The following is a 24,147-nucleotide window of genomic DNA, read 5'->3' on the forward strand; positions in this document are numbered from 1 at the left end:
ACACACACACACACACACACACACACACATGTTTGCATGGCTATCTTTGTGGGGACTTTCCATTGACTTCCATTCATTTCTACAGACTAAACTTTGCCCTTACCCTTATCCTAACCCTAACCATAACCTACCTAACCAAAACTCAATTCACACCCTAGTTCTAACTCTAACCCCTGACCCAAAAACAGCGTTTCCACTTGTGGGGACCAGTCTTTGGTCCCCACAAGGTAGTATGTGTCAGGAAAATTGTCCCCACAAGGTATTACAAACACACACGCACGCATACATGCACACACACACACTCACACACACACACACACACACACACACACACACACACACACACACACCCTTTGATGTAAGAGAATGAAAGGTCTGGGTTAATTATATCTACACCTTGAAGTGCAGCTGGAATCCCTATGTGGGATTTTCTAAACCAGATTTTCCACTGTAAAAGGCTGCAAAAAGGTCAGAACTAACCTGAAAAAGGTACAACAAAAGTCTGTCATGCAGGCATAAAGGTCACAAAAGCTCGAAGCAGTTAAGTTTCGGATTCGTCCTATTTACTGCTAACACCAACACCTTTTTTTCCAGATAAGCTTCTAAGAACTGAAAAAAAAGCCGTTCACTATATTCTCTGAACTTTCACACTCACTACGGACCATTAACTGAGGAGTTTCTGTTGCAGCACTTTAAAAAGGCTCTGTATTATATTATTTCGGACGACGCTTAAAATACTGACTGGAAATTGGTCGATAGTTAAGATTATCTCACTTCATACACAAATGCTGACTGTACATCAGCAGCAGACTGTTGATTATTGTGACATATTTTGAGAAGGTGAATGTACAGGCAGATGTACCTCAGTAAGTTAGACTAACCCCCGAAAAGTTAAGTTCAAAAGGTGAAACATGTTACTTTTACTTACATAGTGATATATTTGAAGTTGCTAATGAAAATCTCCAAATTTGGTTTCTAAATCTGAATTTAAATAATTAAGTTTTCATAACATCCACACGCTTGCGGTGAAGAGTACCAACTCCTTCAACAAGGAGGGTAAGCCATGAAACGTCATGGCTTTGTAAAGAGGCTGCTCACAGGCTCTTGTTTCCAAGCACATGATTGGAAAGTTAAGCGGAAGGAAAAAATGTGGTCGAAAAAAAACGATGCACCTACACCAGGGACAACCACAGCCTTGGGAGGATTGTAAAACAAAGCACATTTTAAAGTTGGCTGCAGATTGCAAAGTGTGGAGTGAAGTTTACGTCAGTGTTTCAAGGGCCACCACACATAACCATTGACTAGCACGATGGTTAAAACCACAGCATTCATTGTTCTTGCAGACACAACACTGTAAGCATTTTACCTGGGCTATGTAGGACTGTTGCAATGTCCTCTTATCAAATCAACAACAACTTGTTTGCCTCCAAGCTGTACATGGATGCAGTTATTCATCCTAAAGATGCTGTGAACAAACAGAGTAAATACTGTTGTTTCTAGGTTAACATTTTGTATTGAATCGATTTCTCTCTTTTTGGCTCATGTGATTTTTTAAAATCAGCAACATTTATTTAAAGAGATGTTTAATAATCAAATTACTGTAAATCCAGTAAGGTTTCCATTTTGCCCTTTTCTTTGTTTAATAAATGACAACCCAGTGAAACAGGTGCTGTGTGGTCTTTTAGTTTTAAATCATCTTTGACTCTGGTAAATACAAGATCTTTAAAACGTTGAAACACAGAAGGGGTGCTTTCTTTTAATCATGACTGTGCTGCGTACAAAGTGAAGATGTAAGCCTCGAAACATTTGCTTTAAATAATTAATAATGAAAGCTATACAGGGGAAATTTGTTTTCGCCCAACTAATAATTTTTTGAAGATAATTTTATTTTTGAAAAAAATTCAGTCTGCCTATGTTGACATCCGTCACTTAGCGGTCAAACGGTTCACATGCTATGTGATGGACGGGTCCTTCTTGGTTATGACTAATAATGCAATGTATTTTTATCCAGTGCTCTTCTGTCTTGTGGGGTGCCACAGGGTCTCATTTGTGGTCCCCTAATTTTTTATCTGCTGTCCCTTGACGTGATTATATCTCAGCACCATTTGAGTAGATCATCCACTGCTTAGATGAGCTTTAAAATCAGGTAATAGTGACATTCATCCCAAATTATTGAGAGTAGTGTATGAAATTTTTCACATGCCTTTTTTTTTTGTAAATAAAATGTTAATTAAAATCTCAAAATGGACACTCCTTTTAAATTGTTCATCCTTTAAGGGATCTCTGTCTCATTTACTATCAGAAATGTCTAAATAAAAATAAATTCAATTCAAATACCCTAAATCTGCCAAAAGTATAATTTTGGCAGTCCTTATAATGTAATGCTAATAAAACATTATTTTTTCTGAAACATCAAACTTTATCATTCTTATGGTGATTAAGCACACAGAGTTGGACGCAATCAGTCAAGCTGGACAGAATAAATTTTTACAATAAATGCAACTTTATTGACAGTAAAAAGTTTTGAAAATATCAAGGAGCACGCAATCTGTAACCGCAAAAACATCTTGGAAAGCGACATGACCTTTTTTTTTTAATCCTTTTTTCCCCCCTAGTTTTACTGAACTAATGAGGCAGTTGTACATCTCGAACTTTGAGGTAAAAGTGTTTTTTGTTATTTTACATCATTCACAAAGGGTTTTTATTTTATTTTTATTTTTTAGAACATTAAGTCATCGCGAGGAGGGGACCAAATAAAAACCCATGCCTCGTTTTCACTTCACATTTCAAAAATAATTCACAATTCAGGTAAAAGCAGAAAATGACAAGCACCCATGCTATAGTCCATTCACACACACACACACAAACACACACACGCATACATATCAAACCCAAGTGCATTTCATATATATATATATATATATATATATATATATATATAATTTTTTAAAACTGTTTTCAAGTACATTTTGCTTGCTAGTAGAGAAACTCAGGTTAAACTATAAAGCAGCAAACCAACAATAATAAGTAAGAATACTGAGTTTGGTTTCTTTCATGTTCCCGATATTAACATCATCAAATCATTCACCATACTGTAGCAATAAGGTATTTGGGTGCTATAAAGAAGCAGGAGGTAACATTTCATGAACTTTGAGGAATATGCTGGATAAGATTTGGAATATAGCTGATTAAATACACCAAGGCAGAAACAAACGACACTAAGTAGATAATCACAAGTGAGAGAATAACAGAAGAGACTCAAACTGATTTGCTAATAATTCATCTTTAAATAATTTCTTAAATCACTTACATTATGGAACTCGTTTAAAATCTCAGCTGCGGCCGCCGAGTGCAAAACCACAAAGGGAGATTGTTTAAGCTGAGCCGACGGTTCAACCCCCCACCGAACCAAGGTGCAGAAGGCCGGCTCCAGTAAGAACTCCACCACCTAAACCAGGCGGTCGGCTATTGTCACTGTTAAATTCATCAGTGCAGTAGAACAATCACAGGTAACAACTCTGTAAAGCAGTGAAGTGCTTCAGTAAAGACGTTCATATGTAAGCAGGGAACCTATTCTAAAAAGTGCAGTCCTGCAGAGAGGTAGAGCACCCCGGGTCCATTCAGCGCGGCTCTTATAAGCGACGAAGCTCATGGTCTGATCTGCACCAGTATCCTAAAGCTCACTTTTGAAATCTAAAAGCCTACTTCATCCTAATTTTTCTCAATGAATCAGCTTCATCCTGAGGCTCTGTTCCACACAGTTAGCTTTGCACTAGGCATGGGCGTCGGTGTCGACGTATCTATCTTTTGTCAAACGGCTTTCATGGTTTAAAGTCACTTCAATGAGATGCAGGAGAAACCGCAGAGTTCGTTTTCTGTTTGCACAAATCATAGAGCAGCACTGGGATATCCCCTCCCCCCACCTATTTCTGCACACTGCAGGTCATCTTGCTCGGAAAAGGCACTTCCATCCTTCCAGTGTTGACAACAAAGTTTAATCCTTTTGTTAATAACAGGGAAAGAAATAGGATGGAAAATACCAGGCCTCCACCCATCACATCTATTAAGTCTTTTATAATTACTAAGGCTGCTGGTCCTTTCACCCCATCACCGTTTCATACCACTGCAGTTTTGATCATTTTGTACCAAAGTTTTCTCGGGTATGAAATGTTGAAGTACATTTTATACTTTTATACCGCTTCGTCAACCAACGACTAAACGTAATTTTCTACATTCTACCAATTGTCTTCTCTAAAACAATGTGGCTCTGTGGTCATAATAAATCATCTCTATTTCAGTATTAAGCAAAATATCAACTCTAATGACATGTCATTAGAATTAAAGAGCCAAAGTCGGGGTGAGAATCAGAATAAATAGAAATATAATGTGACACTGCAGCAAGACGTCTTCATGGTCAGATTTTTTTCACGTTTTTATGAATTGCTAAATGTCATAAAAACATTTTTTAAAAATGGTAACAAGTATAAATTTAACACATAGAAACATGCAATGTAAGACATTTGGACAGTTTTAAGACTTTTTCAGGCCTAAATATTTTGACTTTTTGACTTTCAAACACCCTGCAGAAACATTGTCAATTAACCAGCAAATGTAAGTTTGCCGTTGTTCAGTGCTGCTCTATGGAAAGCAAGAGGCAGAAAACATCAAAAATAACCAACACTGATTAAAAGAAAATAAATAATTTCATTCGATTTTTCCTAAATTATTCTTGGAAATACAGTGGTGTCACCAAAGCAAAGTATTTACTTCTTTTTTTTTTTAAAGATCTGACACTGCGATAACCTCGTACCGGCCCATGCCTGCTTTTGCACACTGTTGAACCGTGCTGTAAACAATATGTGTTCCTACAACAGTTACCGCTGTAGGAGTTAAGGCAATCCACGTCTGTGCTTCGTCTGTGTGTCAGAAGCTCGTCCCACACTCAGAGGCACACAGCTCTCGGTGCATATGTAGCTCGCCTGACACAGAAAGCACCCTCCTCAGCCGCCGAAGCAAAGCTCTCAGTGCGTACTGAATAAAACCTGTTTTTTGATAAATGCTTAAAATGCTTTCAGTAACTGCATGTGAACATGACCTCTTGGACGTGATCGTTTCTAAAGTCACCGAGGAAAGGATAGCTAGTCGGGTTTCTTGAGCACCAGTTCTCCACTGTTTCTTTTAGTGTGGGTGTGTGTTTGTGTTGTGTGTGAGTGTGTGTGTGTGTGTGTGTGTGTGTGTGTGTGTGTGTGTGTTCAGAGGAAATCCCCAAAGAAGGCACTTCTGAGGCAAAACCTGTAGTTTGCCATGTGATTTGATAAGGGAGTGCAATCAGTTACACAATTCGATTTGTCTAAGCTAATCTAACTGATGCGTTAAAAAGATGGGGGTTTTTTGCTCACCTGTGGCATGTAGGATATAAATCCACAGCAAGCTCAGGATTTATTTGACTTAAACTAGGGATTTAAAATAGCTGATCTGGTGCAGAACAAACATGAGCCCCCGTTTAGATTATAGCTGTCTACCCCTCCTTGTGCAACCGCCTGTCCTCAGCCCACCTGGTGCTCTCCACGGCTGATGTGAGAGGAAAACTCATAGCGGTCCTGGCTGGGATGCCCGCAGATGTTGCACTCGAAGGGCTGGCGGAAGCCGTGGCAGCCCATGTGGATCGTGTACATGACGTGGTCCAGGAAGAGGATGCAGCAGTGCCGGCAGTAGAAGGAGCGCACAGGCCTGCCCCCACTGTCCAAAACTTGGAAATTGTTCCTGGAGGAGAGAGGCGAGCCGGGGTTTCTCTTTACAACACCCGGGAGAACGGGACCCCCTCTGTCCCACTCCGCGTCCAAATCTTTGGCCTGGCTGGGGCTGATGGTGGGGTGGCCGCGGGGCAGTGCTGGGGTCAGATAGTGGAGGTGATGGTTGTTGGAGGTACTTGTAGGGGCTGTAGCCCTTGTGCTCTGCTCTTCCGCTGTGCTCTCTGTGTCCGTAGAGTCGGGGCAGCCGTTGGGCGAGGTGGTGTGGCTGTGCGCCGAGGGCTGGTCGTCCCGGGCTTCGCCTGCCTCCCGCCCAGGGAGGCCGAGGGACATCGCTGCGAGCCCGATCGCGCCGTGGGCTCGGGGGCCCTGGGGAACCACGCCACTGCTGAGGGAACCCACAACGGTTCGGAGCTCCGCCACAAAGCCAGGATGGAGCGGATGCAGCGAGGGCGACTCCTGGCTCTCGGCTTTACTTCTTGCGAAGTGGAGGTGTGAACTAACCAGACCAGATGAGTCTCCAGCAGAGTGGGAGCTCAGGAGATCCCCTTCCTTTTCAGAGCCAGAGGACAGTTCATAAGGTGCTTCTGGTGGTTCAAGGTGCATGTGCTTTTCTCCTGCAAAAGAAATGTGGATTAATGAATTCTGTCTAGGGTGGAACTTCACACAGAGTGATAATGTTTGATGGTTTAACCCAGCGGTTCTTGTCATTTTACATGAAGTCACCATCTTGCACCCAGCACTCTAATGCTGGGATGCAAACGTTCTTCTTTTAATCATTCGATTCAAATGTATTTAATCAGGTACAGCACATTGAACAACGTTGCATGTTGAAAACAGAGCAAATGTCTCTTTGTGCATAGCTAATATGTAACAGAAGCCACAAACATTATGTTGCTATCATCTGTTGCTATCAGGGTCCTGTCTTGGCTCTGGCTGGATAATTGGCCAGTCTTCTTAGGCCACACCTAAGAGTTAACACCAAACTGTGTCAAAACTTTTCACTCATCCAACCCAAACTGTTACCTTTGTGGAAAGGAAACTGGTTAAGATTGGGTATGATCAGCATAATCTGATCAGTTTATGGTCAGCATAATCTGATCTGGAGACTGCTACAACACCACTGTCGCCATTTACACTGAAGCACATTTAACATCGACATGGACTGAGAGACTGCTGACCGAGAACGAAGTTACAAAATAAACGCCTGAAAACTTGAATGAAATTTACAGTTGCTTAGATGGACAGTCCAAATCTCTTATGGAGAAAAGTTTCATCGCCAGATAAGACAAAAGATTAAGCTAAAAGTTATTTATGGCTAAGAGGAAGTATGAGGAGTCAATTTTTGGTTTTCAAACAATGACCTAATAATGCTGAGGGTCTTTTCCCCCTCTCAAAAATACTCTCATATCCAACAAAGTGAATGAAATAATACAGGAGGACTACCTCTATATTCCTCCGTTTCACTTCAGGTTGAGGGCTAAAATAATTGCCTGTTCCCACAGGATGATCCAAAACTGATTTTGGAGCAGATGAAGCAAGCTAACATCGACTTCTGGAACGGCTTTCAGCTCATATTCATAAGAACAAACATGGTCTATCTTTTAAAGCCAGATCTATCGTAGATAACTAATCAATCTGAAGGAGATCTCCCAGTTCTGCCAAGACAAATGGTCAAATATCTAGTCAGAATTATGCTGGAAGTTTGTTTTTGTTACTTTCATGTTGTTATTATTTGGGGGGTGAGTGAATATCCTTGACCCTGTGACGCCATATTTTGAAAAAGAAAATCCTCCTCACAATTAATCAAGTTCTTGTTTCCAAATTGCATTGAGGTGGTTGTATAATCATATCACCTCAGGAGACACATCTGTCAACTGCAATATGAAACGTCCAAAATGATATTGTCCTGCTGCTGATGAGTGCATGCAAACATTTGACTGGTGAGGTAAATCCGAGGTATGACGGCGTCAAAACGAGCTCACCCAAAAACTTCTGTGGTGTTGACCTCTTTCGTTTGGTTATGCTGACAGTCAGTCTATCCACAAACGGCCTTTTCTCATTGGACGGCTGCAGCACGGGTTTGGTGATGCTCTCCATATTTACAGACTCTTCACCTGCACAGGGAGAAGCCCAAGCTTAATGACACTGACACCTGAACTAGTACATGTTAATTCATGAAGGGCCTGGGTTTCTTCTATGCGCGACGTGTTACCAGGTGGCATCTGAGAGTCCAGAGTCTTCATGTAACTATGGCAGCGCTCCAGATGTTCCTCCAGTGTGCTCTGTTGCTTATAGCTGCGACTACAGTAGCTGCACTTGAAAGGTTTTCCCACTGTCGGGGAAGAAACTGAAAATCAGAGGGAAAACATTTTAGCGATTGCTTGTCGAGGAGCCAGAGACGTAACAAACCAATAAAAATGTAGACTATTCATGACAGAAAGTTAGAGATTTCGTGCGTCTATTGGAGGGGATTTTTACTGACGAAGTAGCGCCAATATCTTCTTGGCTTATGAGACTGGATTTTCCCTTCGATTAGAAATTCCTGAGATCGACTTCTGAAGCCCGAAAGTGACGGTAAAAGAACCGCCTAACCCCTCACCGCAACCTTCCAGTTTGGTAAGCCATCGGAAGCGCTGACGTCAATTCACTGTAATCCAGTTCGCAGCGATGGTTTCTCTGTAAATGAACCTGTGCAACCCAATCACATCCAGCCAGAACTATTGCATCAACACTGTATGTGAACACCTGCTGTTTCACGTATGTTCTCAAAATTGAAAGCGCACTCACATGATTTCCTGTTTTTAAATCTGTAAATGTCACGTTTCTTTTTTTTTTTTTCTTTACAGAAAATTGTGATGAAGACCTACTTCCTTTGAGTTTCAAAGAAAGGAGAAATGGACCAGTCTTGTTAGTGTACCCACTTCTAGCACTCTTTTACTTGGTTATACACCAACATCAATTAAGTTCAATGCCTAAGAGCGCACAGGAACTGCAAAGTGGAAGGAACATTATACAAGTAAAAAATTTGAAAAGTGTTGTGTATTCATCTCTCTTTAATCTGATAAATAATAATCTGACAAATAAGCAGGTAGAGAAAATAGGCTTCCAGCTCACGTAGAAGTATCTGCCAACAGGACAACAGGACTGAGGCCACAAACTCAGCGCTTTATGGCAGAAAGAAAGCAGCGAGAAGTCAAGATGCTGTTCGCAATAGGTAATACCGCACACCAGCTGACTCACACAACTTCGGTCCTAAAACATGCCGGCGAAAGCTTCATGGTTTTCTTCAGCAGGGACAGGCGGGCTAATCAGGCTCGATGTGAAATTGCTTAAGATTTGAGACTGGACCAGGTGTCCACTTTCCAACAGGACAGCAACCCAAAACGTACAAACAGAGCCAGATTTAGGTCAAAGACCACTGATCCAATGTGTCCATGATTTGAGGCCCTACATGAAAAGCAGGTGGAGTCATTGTCAGAAACAACTATCAGTTCTAACTGCATTGAAAGATGGTTCTATGAAGCCTTGATCCAAGTGGACTGGATACAAATGAATGTCGCTGTTTTAAGAAGCGAGACTTTGCTTAACTGACTCTGTGGACAGTAAAAAAAAAAATTAAGACCTTTTTTAAGGTTTTATTGGACCTTTATTTGAGTGTTTAGACCGGAAAGTGAGTAATGAGAGAGGGGGAGGATATGCAGCAAAGATCATCACCACTCAGACCTGTGACAGCCTTGTTGAGGACTAAGGCCTCCTTATGTAAGTTGTGCTTTGCCCCCTACGCCACCACAGCACCCCACTGAAAGCCCCTTTTTTAACAGGCTTTTATGAGCTGAAGGCTGATTCTAGTTCACTGATTTACCTGAATGAGTGCGCAGATGACCAGCAAGAGCATCTCTCCGACGACAGGCGTAGTTGCAAACGGGACATTTGAAAGGCTTCTCTCCTGAATGAAGTTTGATGTGGCGCAGCAGGTTGCCCTTCTGGGTGAAGGAGGCTCCACACTGGTTGCACTGAAAAGGTCGCTCGCCTGCAAACATGTGCGTGGATGTTTGGGCTACATTAATTTATTTATCAAAGCGTTAATGCCTGCGGCGCTTGGTCGTGAACGCCGTCGCCGAAGGCTCGTCTCACCTGTGTGGCTGCGCTTGTGGACCATCAGCACGTTGGGTCCTATGCAGACCATCCCACACACCTCGCACTGCAGCTTCCCGTTGGGCAGCCGGATTGGCCCCGGTGAGGACGAATTGGGAGTAGCCATCTCACTGTAGAGGTTTCCTCTCTCTCCTCCGGTTCCAGCAAACGCTGGACCTCCTTCTTCAGTGGGACCCACCTTGTCATCTTTCCCGCCGTCGCTCCTCGCAGCCTCTTTGTTCTCAGTCTGTCGGGCACCTGAAGACTCTTCATCGCTACACAGCTCAACCTTAATGGAGTCTGTTTTTGTTTGTTTTTTTTTTGTAGAATGAAAGGTAAAGGAAAATGCATTAACTTGAATACATGCTTTAAATAATAAAAAAAACCAATACATATTATAAGACTGAAATCATTTAAAGTGATGCAAAAGCTAACCACTTAGGGAGCGGTGAGGCGAGGACTGCTGGCTGTTGGGAGATCTTACAGAAGTGGCCCGCAACCCAGCATAAAAATCCTGCTCTGCTGATGATTCTCCTCCATTACCTGCAACACAAATATATTGTAATAAAGCAATCATAGCAAAGGGTGCACAGATTTCTCTTTCGAATCCACTGCACTCTGAAAAAGATTATTCAATTATTCCTTTATATTCACAATATATCTTATGTTTTTTCCAAGGACTCAAACTTTCTTAAAATTGTTGAACATTTTTACTCTTACAAAATATCTTTACCCAGTATTTCTCTGAATAACAAATGTTTTGCTCTGATTCTAATTTAATTCGGTTGTTACCCGATAACTAAGCATTTTTAAGAGATTTTTTTGTTTGTTTGGGGTACCTCTTGGCTCTGTTTTTGGGTTTATTTTTCCCCCTTTGGATATATATATATATATATATATTTTTTTTTTTTTTTTCCCAGATAGTTTTTTTAATGTAATTTTTACTAAGACGACATTTAGCCATACATCTTATTCAGAATTACAAATTGGTAAAAAAAAAAAAATAACAAAAAAACTTGCTTTATTTGAATTCTGAAAAGAAAAGCATGTCTCTGCTGATCATTGTCCTGAAGAGCAAGGATTCTCTGAACAGGCAAAAGATTATGCTGTTAAGCCAAACTTGAAGAATTTAGGTGTTGCTTTCAGTCAATGTCTCTTGAAGGTTGCTCAGAATAACTCGTCCCAAAGAGATTTAATCATTTAAAATATCTCCAAATTGAGAAGGTTGGTATTATCAACACACTGAACTGAGATGATCATTCATGCATATGTTTTCGCTCGTCCTGACTACTGCAACAGCCTTTCTGGATGTATCAAGAAAGCAGTACTCTGGTCCAAAAACCTCTGCAGCAGAACCGTTAACTGGACCAAAACAGAAGAACTCGCATCTCTCCTGTCTAGTCTAGATGGAAAAGTTGTTAGGATCACTTCTTTCAGAATATTGGACCTAAACTGTTGAATGATCTTCCTTTGTTTTTAGATTGCCTTCAGATTCTTGAGTCATTACAAAAAGCAGCCATTTTTGTTCAAAAATCTTTTTCAAATACATGTTATCTTTCGTCTAAATTATTTGTATAATTGAATGAGTTTTTGGACTTTTTAATCATGTTTTATTTTCTGTATTTGAAAAGAACTTTGTGATTTTTATCTGTGGATGCTAAATCCCCAAACTAATCATCTCCTCAAGGAAAGCCTCTAAATATAACAAATGCATTTACTAATAAACTATTTATATTTGATTGCATTTTAGCAGCAAGATGATTCCTATAATACTGTCAACTTAATTGTTTGTCTGATGATCCATCCTTTAGGTTAGGCATTTGCTGGATCCTCTCTCACTTCTTAAAGATTTGACTTTCTGTTACAGTTCACCAGCAGTAGATTTGTTTAATTTAGTTTATTTATTTGGCATTAATTCCCTACAAACGTTAAAGGCACTTCAGCAAACAGGTCAAGTTCATATCTTGTTAATTTCTTGAATCCAGATACCATGGTTAATTGCTTTTCCCCTATTTGTCCTGAAACCTTTTTTTTTTTGACTGAATTGTCCAACAATGTACAAGAATTAAAGAGAAAACTTTAAAAAAAGGATCAAAAGCCCAAAAAAAGAGAAAGATTTTGGAAAAACTCTCCAAAATGCTTGAGAATTATTGCTGAACAAATTCAAAAATCTAGTCCTTAGCATCAAATTTTAAGAAAATTTAAAAGAGTTTTAAACTTTTTTTCAGTACAAAAGACACACACGCATATATAAATGTTTAGATTTACCTTGTGAATATGAGCGTCCATTACATTCATCAGCATTCATTCTCTCACCAGATGCCTGTAACAATAAAACACACGTTTCAATTCATGATATTTTCTTTTTTTAAAAATGAAACAAAATATATTTTATAAAGTATTAAAAATAAATACCTTAGCTATAGTTAATAAAAAAAATATACTAATCAGTTGGTGGATGCAAATGCAGAACACTGTATTCAGTATAACACTGATTGTCGAATATCAAATTCACTTCAAAAAACGCTACCTTTTTTTGGGGTTTTTTTTTTGAACCTGAGTTATATCTGACTGTTTCTGTATTCTGGTGAACCTCCTCTGTCTAGCAAATGATAATGAAAGGCCTGACATTTATACAAATCGTCTGGTAAACAGTGTCAAAGGAGGAGTTGAAACCAACACACACAAAAAAAAAAAGGTTTAGGGGGTTGCAGGGCAAATGAAGACTATTTTCAACATGAGGTTACACATTAGTTAGCTGATAACATATTTTAAGAAGTCTGTTCAAATAAGCTACTTTAAACTTAAAAATGTAAAAATTTTGACCTGTTTTTTTTTTTTTTGTCTTAATGAAGTTAAACATGATGTTTGCTGAAAGATGTTTTTCAATGAGTGTACTAAAACGAAAAAAGTAAATAAATCAATCAATCATGGATGGATGGATGAATGGGAATTAAGTTTTACTCATGGTCACAAACTAATGGTTGGCTGGGATGGGAAATTATTATACCATTTATTGCTATCATGAAAAACAAAAGTTATCATTTCAGTTATTTCAGGAATTCATGATGTTTGCATAACCTGAAAACTATCGGTTTGGTTGGGATTCTTACTTTTGCTATTTGAAAGATCTTTATTTCCAATGTTGGTTTTACAAAAGCACCACATAAATACTTTTTTTTTTTTTAAATGAACGATTAGTGGTGCATTTGCACCATTTTGTGTGGATGGTAATAAAGACTATACTGATGCATTTTTTTATCATTACTTTTATAATTATTGCAATAAGTGCCACAAATTATTGTGATAACATTTTTAAAGTCCATATCTTCCATTTCTAATGGTCAGATTTACTCCTTCAGTATATTCAGGTTGAGAACATAATTGATGGTTCCATCAGATATGACAAGTTGTCTTGGTGCTGTGGGCAGCAAAGTATCCAAAGACTGTCAGAATTTTGGACTGTTTTGTTGGCAGACTGATTGATCTTAGCGATATTGCTACTGATCTGTTCTTGAAAATCTTTAGATCAGAGTGAGATACGTTAAAGAGCTTCTCACTTATTTCATGATGTCAGTTGTTCTACTTGATCTCCTGATTATAAATGCCAGACAGTAACGAGAACTGGGTATAAATAAGGAGCTTGAACACATCTCTTTTTTAAAAAAAAGGGAGTTTGTGACAGTTAAGTCTCGATTTAACAAGAGGAGGAAATTCTTCTTTACAAAGGGTTGGCTTGGATAACTTTATTACTAAATGGAATCATCATGTGAAAACCACTTTTTCCATGTACTGAGGTTATCTATGATCTGAAACATTTAGCTGTGACATAGAAACCAGAACAGAAGCTATCTGGACCGATATCTTTTTACAGCAGTGCAACTTGAAAAGCAAAACAGTTTGGATCTTTACACATCATTTTCCAATTGCAAATTCCTTATTAAGAACAAATCCTTGTTTTCTCTTTAGTCCTAACTGTTATTAGATACTTAAAGGTTATCTAAAATGTCCACTTTTCAGTGGAGCACAAGAAACTTTTTCCAAATCTTTTATTTTTATGTATTTTTAATTAATTAATGATTTTATATATCACTATATAAAATCATTAATTATATGTGAACCAACCTTCTTTTTTTTTTATATGTGAACCAACCTTCTTTTTTAGAGTTTAACATGGAGGGAGCCGGGACATTTTTGTTAACAGTCCAAGGTGAGTAATGTCAGAGCATGTTTTTGAAAGATTTTTGGTTTTATTTCCTCTCTATTTTAATATTTTGATCTTAAATGAAACTATTTATTAAGATTAAACATTGCACTAAACAGCTAACATTGGTCACAGACTGGTTTGTTACCCTCTGAAGTTTTGAATAGACCGTCTGACTCTAAATTATTTAATTTTCTTCCCACAACAACTCAGGCATGAGATTGCCAGACTTTTTTTTTTTATTATTATTTTAGTAAAGAGTTCTAACATGCACTTGAAGTTCATTTTGTGTCTTTTAAATAATCATGGAGCTTTAAAGTTTTTGTAGAGTTAAATAAATATCAAAGAAATTATGAAAATGGTCACCTAAACACCTGGACATCTGAACCAGCCAGAGCTAAACTAGAGTAGACTGTAAAGGACTCATATTTTAACATAGAAACAATCATATAATATTTTGTATATTATATTATATTATATTATATTATATTATATTATATTATATTTATTCTGATTTTCAGATTTTTGTTAGTTAAGGTTAAACAGGTCTTTCGCCCATTTCTCATTTATTCCTACTCTGTCCACCTCCTTCATGCATAATTGCCAAATAATTAACAATAAGGGGCATATAGTGCACGTTACATAAAACAGTTATCCAATAACCAAGTGACACAGATAGATACACCGAGACCAGACACTTTCTTGCTGACTTACGTTGTCTTTAGACATAGCCGCCAACATGTTTATGTTCACTGGGAGCAGACGGAGCTTTCACGTTAGGAAACGGAAACAGACCAAGATGTACAAGGCGGCAGCACCTCTCGCTCAAATGGATGACAACAGTGGACATTGACTTTGGAGAGAGGGGGAGGCGGAGACAGCACATCTCAGGGAGAATTAATATCCTGGCATTGGCCCCGCATGGGAAGCAACAGGCACTGATGCAGTCGGGAGACGCACCGGGGCACGGCGATTAAAATAAAATAACAGAGATAAATAAAGACAAGGGGACGCGCATCGGCACCAACCCTTGCCTTACAATCCTTTCTGGCCTTCAGATTGTCGAGTGTGCATTGGATCATATATGTTTCCAGATAAGTGTCATGCCTCACTCTCTCTGTCTCTCTCTTCCTCTCTCTCTCTCTCTCTCTTTCTCTCTCTCTCTCAGAGCATCCGCGGCTACTTGTTTTAGCCTTCTCGGAGGATTTCTGGTCCGATCAGCTCACGCACGGCTCCAGACAGCGGCGAGACGCGGCGAGACGCGGCGGCGGCGGCAGTGTGTTGCAGGAGTTGCGACTGAGCGAATTGTCCGCATGAACGCAGCTGTCATCCAACACCGAGCGCGTCAAACCGACCTGGGCTATATGTTTCTCACGAGCCGTTGCTATGGCACCCGACCACACGACAAATGGCATTCACCCGCAGCAACTATTCAAAAACACGCCGATCAAGCGGCGACGGATGGGCGGCGGAGTCCTCGTCCTTACCTGCAGGTCGATCGGTGCGCTCCTTCCTTAATTGTCTGCCTGCTTGTTTGTTTTCCCCAGCGACGGCAGCATCCCTGGGATCTTTTTTTTTTTCTCTTTCTGTCTTCCCTTCTTTCTTTTTTTCGTCTTTTTTTTTTCACCTGAAACCCAAACAACTTCCGGGCCCATGCTGGGATACAGACAGAGCTGTTGATCCAGTGATTGTCGAATGCATCGATACACACATGGGACACAAACAATATGTTGACGTTTATAGTTTCATAACAACATGGGCTCGTAGAAATTACACAATCCCAGCGAGAATGTGTGTTCTCGAGCAGCATCAGTCTAACAAACCAGCAACAAGTTTTACGTAAAAGCCCGAAATGTGTATTATTATTTTTATTATTTGCACTTGTCTTGATCATTATAAACACTTATAAGTAAACATATATAGTACCTGCTCATACATGATTATGACAGCCGGTAAAAATTAGTAATGACGTTGTTTCTTTTGATATTACATTTGTACCACAAGATGGCAGCAAATTGTTGTTTTTGGCGCAATCAAACAGGTGTAAAATTCTATTGCATTAGGCATAGTACAATTCTGTTATGAATTGGATGATGTTCAGGTTTTGAGAGAAATATTAATTACAAAAATACATTTAAACAGCATGGCTTTGTACAAACATAGCTCCAGATAATTGATCTGACATTTCTGCTCTATACTCTTTTAATACCTAATAGAGAAAACATTTTTAAATCACACAGCGAAACAATAGAATTAAAGAATTATCTTATCTTTTGCACTTCTGAAACCAATACCTGCACAAGTATATAAGTCTTCAAATGAGTGTGAAGTTAAAAGAGAATGACAGGAGGCCATACAAGGTGTTGCATCTCTCTGACTGACAGGAAACATAATTCTATCAAGAGATCATGCCAGATGAAAAATGTATCCATCCATTTATTGTCTATAATTGCTTTATGTTAGGTTCAGTGTCACAGGGCAAGCTGGTTTCTATGTCTGCTGGGCAATAGTAGACATACAGACTACAACGTTTACGAGTGACAAGTCCTTTTCAGGGCCATAATAGAGACAGGTGTCAGAAACAGCCATTCATACATGCATTCATACCTTAGTTCAATTTAGAACCTGCAATTAACATAACATGCATGGTTTTGGGTGTAGGAGGAAAGGCAAAAGAACACAAGGTGTGGAAAAAAGGGTTGAGTTTTCTCATTTAATTTTACCTACAGCCTAAATCTTACCAAATCGGAAAGTTCTAAAAATTAAATAATAATAAAAAAAAACCCATCAAGGTAGATTTCAAAGCACGCTTCCTTTCAGAACACAGAACTGAAAGAAATAATGAGGATGAAATGGGATTTACATGCAGAAAAAGGCCCAAATGTGAATCTGCATGTACAACATGAAGATGAAGGCAGAATGGTGTTTGGTGCCATCCCAATCCAGTGGAACATGTGAAGCTGCCTGCCTAATAAAAACAAAAAACAACCAAATTTCCAAACGCATGGACGATGTAGAGACAGGTCAATTTCCCTGGATGGCAGCAAATGCAACAGTGGACATTGATATTTTAGACACTTTTCTTGTTCCATCAGTCCACAAGGATTGATGATGGTGATGATGATGTATCTTCCAAACAAACAAACAAGGAGCACTCAAACCTTGCTTAAGAAATGCATACCAACATAACATGTCCTGCAAACCCTGCAAAATGTATCTGAAACCAACTGAAGATTTATTGTAGGAACTGCAAATGAGAGATGCTCAATAAACAAGACATACATCTCTGTACAAATGATTTGTCACATACCCATAAACAGTTCTTTTTTTTTTTAAATGAAACTCAATGATGGCCAATCTGTAAGAAAAATAGCACTACTATTTGAATCTCTGGGGTTTGTGCCATCGCATCAAGACCTCATAAGCTTCCTGGACCTTCATGAACATTTTCTCAGCATCGTTGTTAGGGTTGTGGTCTGGATGCCATGTCTTGGCCAGCTCCCTGTAGCTTCGAGTTATTTCCTCCAGAGACGCCTCTGTCTCCAATGACAACACCTAGAGTACAAACATTCAAACACAAAGAGAACGTCAACCGGGCATGGACGTATTAACTCATCGTTCATAGCCTGCTCACCTTTAGCGCCTCTTTTTCTCTGTGTGTGTACTCTTTCAGCAGTATTTCCAGCACCTTCCTCCAAGCCTCTTCGTGGTATCCCCCTCCAGTCAGTGCACACAGGATGCGGTACGGCATTAAAAGAAAGTATTCCAGCACACTTCTGAGCCAAGGCAGGAACCAGAAAATATCCAGCAGTGCAGCTATTGAGTCAGACAGGTAATACAGTGTGGCCGTAGTGTTGTAAAAAAAACAATAACCCAGTGGAGCAGAGAAGGCAAGCCAAGCTAGACCAATCCTGTAAAGCCGTGGACCTGAACGAAACGTGGAGGAAAACGTTGTTTCAGCTGAGTTTTATAAATTCAAGTAAGGGATCTTTGAGTACGAAAAGGAGCTCACCTAGTTTCTGCTGGCTGCCAGGGGCTTTCGGAGGTTTGAACCTGCGGTGCTGTGCAGCAGTGATGCTAGCAGCCAAGCTTATAGGAAGAGGTGAAAGAGAGCTGCCGTAGAATATCGGTGATGTCACAAGACAGGCAGTGAGGGTTTTTTGGAGATCGGCAGTCTGTTGACCAACATTGGACACCAAGTGAACCCCTGCGCCCACGCTTAGGGGCAGAACGATCAAGTAGAAGAAACTGAGGGAGTTTAGTCCAATGAGAGCCACCATGCCAAAGTAGATCCCAACACACACCTGCCCAGCAAATCTGACGGGGCTGGCAGGTGGGAGTCCCTCTTTGGGCGGCCATCTTTCTTTTTCTGTATCTCGATTAGCCTCGCTGACGTAAGCTGGAATACGTATGAACTCTCTTGCCCAGCCAAAGCCAAAACCTCCCAGAGTTAGCATCCACAGCAGAGCATGGCTGTCTCTTCCCAAGTAGAGATGGTGAAGACCCAAAGGCCCACCCATCGCCCACAGGGCGTAGGCTACTAGGACTCTCTTCACCATGCTGTTGTAGCAGTGGATCAGTTCCTGCTCTTGTGAGCTGTCATCCTTGTTTAGTTCCTGCAATGGAGTGACAGTATTATGTCTGCTTTCACATTTGAGAGTGTTTTAAAGATTGTTATTAAGAAGGACTGAGTTTTTTTGGGGGGGAAGGACTAACCCATGTGAGCTATTCCGAAACTCACATGATGCCACATGCCGTGATTTCCTGATCTTATCTGCCAGCTGTTCCAGTCATTTCTGGCAGAAAAGTCAGAGTGATTTTTAATCTCTGTGATTCATGTCCCTACTTGGATTAATATGTTATATAAATGGGGTTTATTTTTGCTCATAATCATCAAGTCATTTACTTTGACATCCCCAGAAATTAATGCCGTTGAAAAAGAATCATATGACCTCGCTAAGTAGACTGAAAAAAAGAAAAGAAAAAAGATTTCAACCAACTTTCTCTATTCACCAAGCCCATCTGTTCCTTTCACGTATTTAGTACTTGGCTTTGTGTCATAAAGGACGTTTTACTTACGTAGTCCGTAGTTTAAAAAATCCTTATCCTGAGAAATCCTTTTCAGTGGTTTCCGCTGTTGAAGTTGCAGCACGTTGTTGCAACAGTTGGACTTTGGATCATGACAATAAGATTACACAGCAGCCCAGATACAGAACGTCATAATGACTGACGGAATAAAAACAAAGTGCTTGATTTTTGAAAACAGGATGCTAATGTTATAAGCTTTGAATATTTTTAATTTATTAGAAGCCTTGAAGGAAAAATAGGCTGCTAAAATATTGACTGAGACAATTCAGTACATTCAAAAATAGTTTCAAATGTTTTCCAGTGGTAAAAATGAGAAACACTTGTCAAAGATGCAGCTGATTAACCAGCAATAATAAAATGCAAAACATTCTACATCAATCAAGAATGTTAGCAATATAATTTATTTTTTTTTAATAATTATGCATGTTGCTTCGATTGTAAAGCCCTGGTGTTTTGAAAAGCAGAGGTTTTCTGCTGCATTGTTCCTTTGTTTTATTTACACTAACAATTATCTAGGTGGTTTTTTATGTATACTTTGAAGTCAGAGTTTCTGAGAAATGTCCCTGAGGTCCAAATTCAGACTGGGAATTCCAAAGCTCTCCAACAAGCCTCATCTTACCTTCCACCCAATATCTAGTATTTGAGTCGACTCCCATGCATACGGAATGTATTGAAAGAAGCTCATCGGAGCAATTAAATCTGTGGCGTCCATGCTGCACAATATTTATTTGAAATCATATTCATTTTAGAGTTTGAATTGAAACATGAAAAACACATGTTGTTATAAGTGTATATTTTTTTTTAGCAGTAGCATCACAACAATTGATTAACCTTCTGCTTTTCATTTTTTGGGTTGCAACCTGGAGGGGGAGGCTTAATTTCTTGATCTGAGTTCCGACGTCTGACACACATCGAGCACATTTGTTCAATTAGGTTCAGTTTAATTTAATTCAATAATATTTCATTGATCCCAATATAAAATTTTATGGTTTAATAATCCTTATTATTCAAGGTTCTTTTGCAACAGCAGCCTGTCCTTAATTAGATTTGAAGATGTGTATCACTGGTGACTCTCTATTGCTAGATTGCTGTGTTGCAAAGAAGATGCATATGGTTCTTTATGATGTTTTTCATTTCAGAGATTTCTTTATAGCACAATCAGCTCTAGAAACTCCAGAACAACTCCCAGAACTGAGGCAGCCTTCTTCATAAAGTTACTCATTATCCTAGTCTTATAAGAAAATGTATGTATGGATGAATGTAATTAAGAAGATGCTTTAAAGTTTATGGGTTTTTTGTTAACAATAAAAATGTCATTTGGGGTGTGCAAAATTTCAAACACAAAAAAAAACAAATGTTAAACAGATTTCCTCTAACTATCATGGTGTAAATAATTATGATACATAAATTAGTTCTTTTCAATTCAAATATCGTCTTGCTACTAGATATGTGCTCTTTTTTTTAATTTTTTGCTACTTAGGAAAAATACACAGAACATCTGTAAGCCAAATAACCTCTTTAAGTTTAGCTCTGATTGGCAGCTGCCTCGACCAATCAATGGGATCCATTCTGGTGCTAAGCCCCGCCCCAATGTCCCCGCCCCGCCCGGTTTTGATCAGGGTAGCTGTATCCGATTTTTAAAACTCAGCCCTTCTAACCAACTGATACATCCGTTGCTGACTTGCGACGATGCAACCGGTTCAACATTTTTAATCAAACTGGCCCTCTCAGCGGCTTCAGGGCTCAGGGCAGTGGCATGGTTTTTAGAGGATGGAAACGGACGAAGTGTCGATTAGGGAGCAACTTTTCCACAACCGCGTCCGAGAGACGATAGTAAGTAAAGCTGGGCTAAAAGTGAAGCAACCGTTGGTTGACGAGTTAAATGGGGGTGGGGGGGGAGTACGGGGGCTCGTCACTGACAATATAGCATGCTGTCTTTTCACATGCAAAAAGTCACCTTGTTAAAAGGTCTGTGTTAGCCTCTCTCTAAATTACAGTTGTTTAACCTGACTTATTTTTCTTTTTTTTAGTCACGTTCACTGTATTCGTTACAAGACAAATGCAGCCGTAGCAGTATTGCATTATTGTCTGTTTTAGCCCTGTGTATATAATTTTCTATAACTATGCTGCTTGCTCTTGTGCCTGACGCGGCTTTGTTTAAAACCACACCTCATGTTGAACTTCAGACTTTGCAGCTCGATCTCCTCCGTTGCAGCAAGGCAGAGAACTTTAACCCGATATAAAACATTCAGGTCCCCCTCCGACAGATCCGCTCCTGAAAGCTAAGATGTTGCTGAAACACCAATTTATCAATAAGGACAATGTTGACCTTGCGGTTTTGCTCAAGTTTGTTTATTTCTGTAAGCGCATTGCATCCCAGGATATGAAGGGATGAGCAAAATCTATGCAGTTAGGATCAGACAAAGATGTAAGACCATTATATAATGATACAGGGGGGGAAAGCACAGGTTATCTCTTTGGAGATTATGTCGGCATTTATGGATACATTAATTATATGTGTGATAACTTTGTGCTTGCCATGAATAATCTGAATGATTAATAACAGAAAAAAAAAAAAAACAAAATCCAAAATTTTAATGACCTGATATGGCATATTATTTGATCAAAATTTAGTAGTAATGCATAAGAAATACAATGATCAAAGATTTGTTTCCCATAACTGTTTCCTGGTTTTTATAAAGCTTTTGACCTGCCAACACTGGTTTCATCTTAATCTGATTTCTTTGTATTATAAGTGCTCAGAAATATAGGATGCTGTGGGTGATGATTAATAATTTTATATTAGAAGCAGATGAGTTAAACAAAGTTCAAATACTTAAAATTATTTGAAGCTGACATTTTAAGCTTTTTCAAGCATCTTATCAGTCAGCATGATTAGCAAGGTTAGCATTAGTAACTGTGAACATCAGCCTCGGCGTCTGTTCCCTGGAAAATGTGAACCCCTTCCTTAATCCTGAAATTTCCAAATCCGGGATGTCCTGTAAGTGGTTGATTGTTCAAAACCCCTAAACAGAGCGACTTTGCTGCAATATGTTAAGCTTTTCAGGTATTTACTGAAGTCCACTCAATGGTCAATATCTGACATGTCTTTGTGAGAAAAAAAAGAAAAACGTTTCCTCTGAAAATCCCTTCTAAATGACTGGTACATTCATTGATCAAAAATATTCAGTGTTTCAACTCGTGCTCATAATTATTATGGTGAAGCAGACTGTAGTAACACTTAAAATGCTGAGAAATGCATTGGTCTACCACTTAAGTTGTTTCTCAGCAATTCAAGTGTTGCTGATGTCTCCGTCTTATCAGGTCTTTGACCCGATCCATGAACAATGAGAGTTGACGAAGTTATGCCAGAAATTCTTTGGGTTCAAGCTCAGAATTGTCCCATTCCAGTTATCAGCCAATGTTTTTGCACAAAAGCTGCACAACACGTTGAATCGCAGTCGTCATCACAACAACTTTTAAATTATGTTTTCAATTCTTAGGTTGATCTTAATCAGAATTATTATCCTGGTTTTCAGCAATGACATATTTTTCTGAGATGTTGTGACTTCATCTCCAAATAATTTAGTTTTTTTGTTTTTTTTTCTTGCACTGTTAAAATGGGCGAGAATTGAAAGCTTTTGTTTTTTATAGAAGCTAAAATCATATCATTTATGAGTTTTAGTTAAAATCAATATCAAGTAATATCACATTTTTTAAGCCTTAATTTTTAAATTAGGCTAACTTTGTAACCCATATATGTTTTTTTTTTTTTGTTTTGTTTTTTAAGCGAACGTAAACTTTAAGCCAGATTTTCAAATCACAACATTTTAACTCTCTTGGGACTGGCCTGAGATATTTACACTATAAAGAGATTTGGGACATTTGTCAATAAAACGCAAAGAATCGATGGAAAGTGACATGTTACACAAAGCAGTTCCTGTCTATAGTTGTACTCCTTTTTAATTAATCACCTCTTTGTTTGCTGCTTCAGATTGTCAGTGACCTTTTCCCCTCAGGACCTAATGCTATTAGCCGCAGGCGAGCCGTGAGTGTCTAGCACTTCACCTTCTGACAGTGCACCCTCTCATCACAGTCAGCTGTCCCAGCGCCTATAGAGACACTGAGACAAATCCAAGTGACAAGCTATCTATGACAGAGTCACTTCAAATTTTAAAGATATGTCACATTTGCCAACATTTGCACTTCCCTGGAGAAGTCTGTAATATTTAGAAGTTAAATTGAAAAAAAAAAGAGAAGAATATTCCCAGTTATTAAAGTCTCATCTGCAAAGTGTGTAATTTCATAGAGTAGCAACAAAACATTTGTACAACATTGACTTCTAGTCCTGGCTCAGATGGACTAAGGCAGCATGGGAAACTGGTGCTGAGGTCAGACGATTCACACAGTGAGAGATTCCGTGTAGAAATGATGCATGCGACCTCCTTTAGGTTGAGAGGAGAGGTACAACCTGGCATTTGTTGCAAAAACATAAATCAGCGATGGTAATTTTATGCGGGTGGATTAGCGCATGTCACGAGAGCAACTTTAAAGGGAACATTCAGGAGAGCGCGATAAATGCTGAATCAGCTCAAATGGGATTATAATGAGAATGCTACATAGTATCGCAAGATGTTATCAAGATACGTGTTGCTGTTTTGGATTTCATATTATAACTTAAAAATATAACGGACCCTCTTTCTCTTTTTGTGAAATGTTTTAATTATATTATTATTATGATTATTATTGAAAAATTCTCCATAAATTAAATTTACTTAGAAAACAGGCAACTGTCAAATGTCTGTTTCACTGACCAGCAACTTCAGACATTTTAGTGAAAGTACTTTCCTGATTTCCCATACATTTTTTTTTTCAGTGGTTTCACATTTTAGTACATTTTCTTATTTATTTTTTTTCCACTGAAAGCAACACTTTAAAATAATCTTTAAAAAAACAACAACAATCTGA

At 39.0% G+C, this 24,147-nt stretch overlaps 2 protein-coding genes across 4 annotated transcripts; both read right to left on the reverse strand.

Annotated features, from left to right (window-relative positions):
* Window positions 1–2,951: 2,951 nt before the first annotated feature.
* Window positions 2,952–15,666, reverse strand: ikzf4 (IKAROS family zinc finger 4). Of its 3 annotated transcripts, none has more exons than XM_016673694.1 (8): window positions 15,579–15,666; window positions 12,156–12,210; window positions 10,323–10,430; window positions 9,888–10,187; window positions 9,616–9,810; window positions 7,966–8,100; window positions 7,736–7,867; window positions 2,952–6,367 (listed from the first exon to the last, which is right to left on the reverse strand). In XM_016673694.1, exons 2-8 carry the CDS (start codon window positions 12,193–12,195, stop codon window positions 5,547–5,549), a joined length of 1,731 nt encoding a protein of 576 aa, XP_016529180.1. In that variant the 5' UTR covers window positions 12,196–12,210; window positions 15,579–15,666; the 3' UTR covers window positions 2,952–5,546. The 3 variants fall into 3 exon arrangements, with proteins under 3 accessions (XP_016529180.1, XP_016529179.1, XP_016529178.1); XM_016673693.1 differs by having other exon boundaries at window positions 9,616–9,783; window positions 14,806–15,588; XM_016673692.1 differs by having other exon boundaries at window positions 14,806–15,588.
* Window positions 15,667–15,690: 24 nt separating this feature from the next.
* LOC103141125 (dnaJ homolog subfamily C member 22-like) lies at window positions 15,691–22,798 on the reverse strand. The gene is made up of 4 exons (XM_007556589.2): window positions 19,171–22,798; window positions 18,104–18,707; window positions 17,726–18,018; window positions 15,691–17,646 (listed from the first exon to the last, which is right to left on the reverse strand). The coding sequence occupies exons 2-4, from the start codon at window positions 18,648–18,650 to the stop codon at window positions 17,470–17,472; spliced, it is 1,017 nt and encodes a 338-aa protein (XP_007556651.1). The 5' UTR covers window positions 18,651–18,707; window positions 19,171–22,798; the 3' UTR covers window positions 15,691–17,469.
* Between the last annotated feature and the right edge of the window lie 1,349 nt (window positions 22,799–24,147).

This window comes from Poecilia formosa, unplaced genomic scaffold, assembly GCF_000485575.1.
Source record: "Poecilia formosa unplaced genomic scaffold, Poecilia_formosa-5.1.2 Scaffold80, whole genome shotgun sequence".
Lineage (NCBI taxonomy): Eukaryota > Metazoa > Chordata > Actinopteri > Cyprinodontiformes > Poeciliidae > Poecilia > Poecilia formosa.

What these genes read in the sequence shown, in the direction of transcription:
- ikzf4 (XM_016673692.1), bottom strand. Translation starts at nt 14,832, where the DNA reads ATGTTGGCGGCTATGTCTAAAGACAAC. An exon ending in TCATCTGCGCACTCATTCAG is followed by an intron (nt 8,101 to 9,615) that starts GTAAATCAGTGA and finishes TCTGATTTTCAG; the next exon opens with TTTCTTCCCCGACAGTGGGA. An exon ending in GGACTCTCAGATGCCACCTG is followed by an intron (nt 7,868 to 7,965) that starts GTAACACGTCGC and finishes CTCCCTGTGCAG; the next exon opens with GTGAAGAGTCTGTAAATATG.
- LOC103141125 (XM_007556589.2), bottom strand. Translation starts at nt 18,650, where the DNA reads ATGGTGAAGAGAGTCCTAGTAGCCTACGCCCTGTGGGCGATGGGTGGG. An exon ending in TGGCAGCCAGCAGAAACTAG is followed by an intron (nt 18,019 to 18,103) that starts GTGAGCTCCTTT and finishes CGTTTCGTTCAG; the next exon opens with GTCCACGGCTTTACAGGATT. An exon ending in GAGAAAAAGAGGCGCTAAAG is followed by an intron (nt 17,647 to 17,725) that starts GTGAGCAGGCTA and finishes TTTGTACTCTAG; the next exon opens with GTGTTGTCATTGGAGACAGA.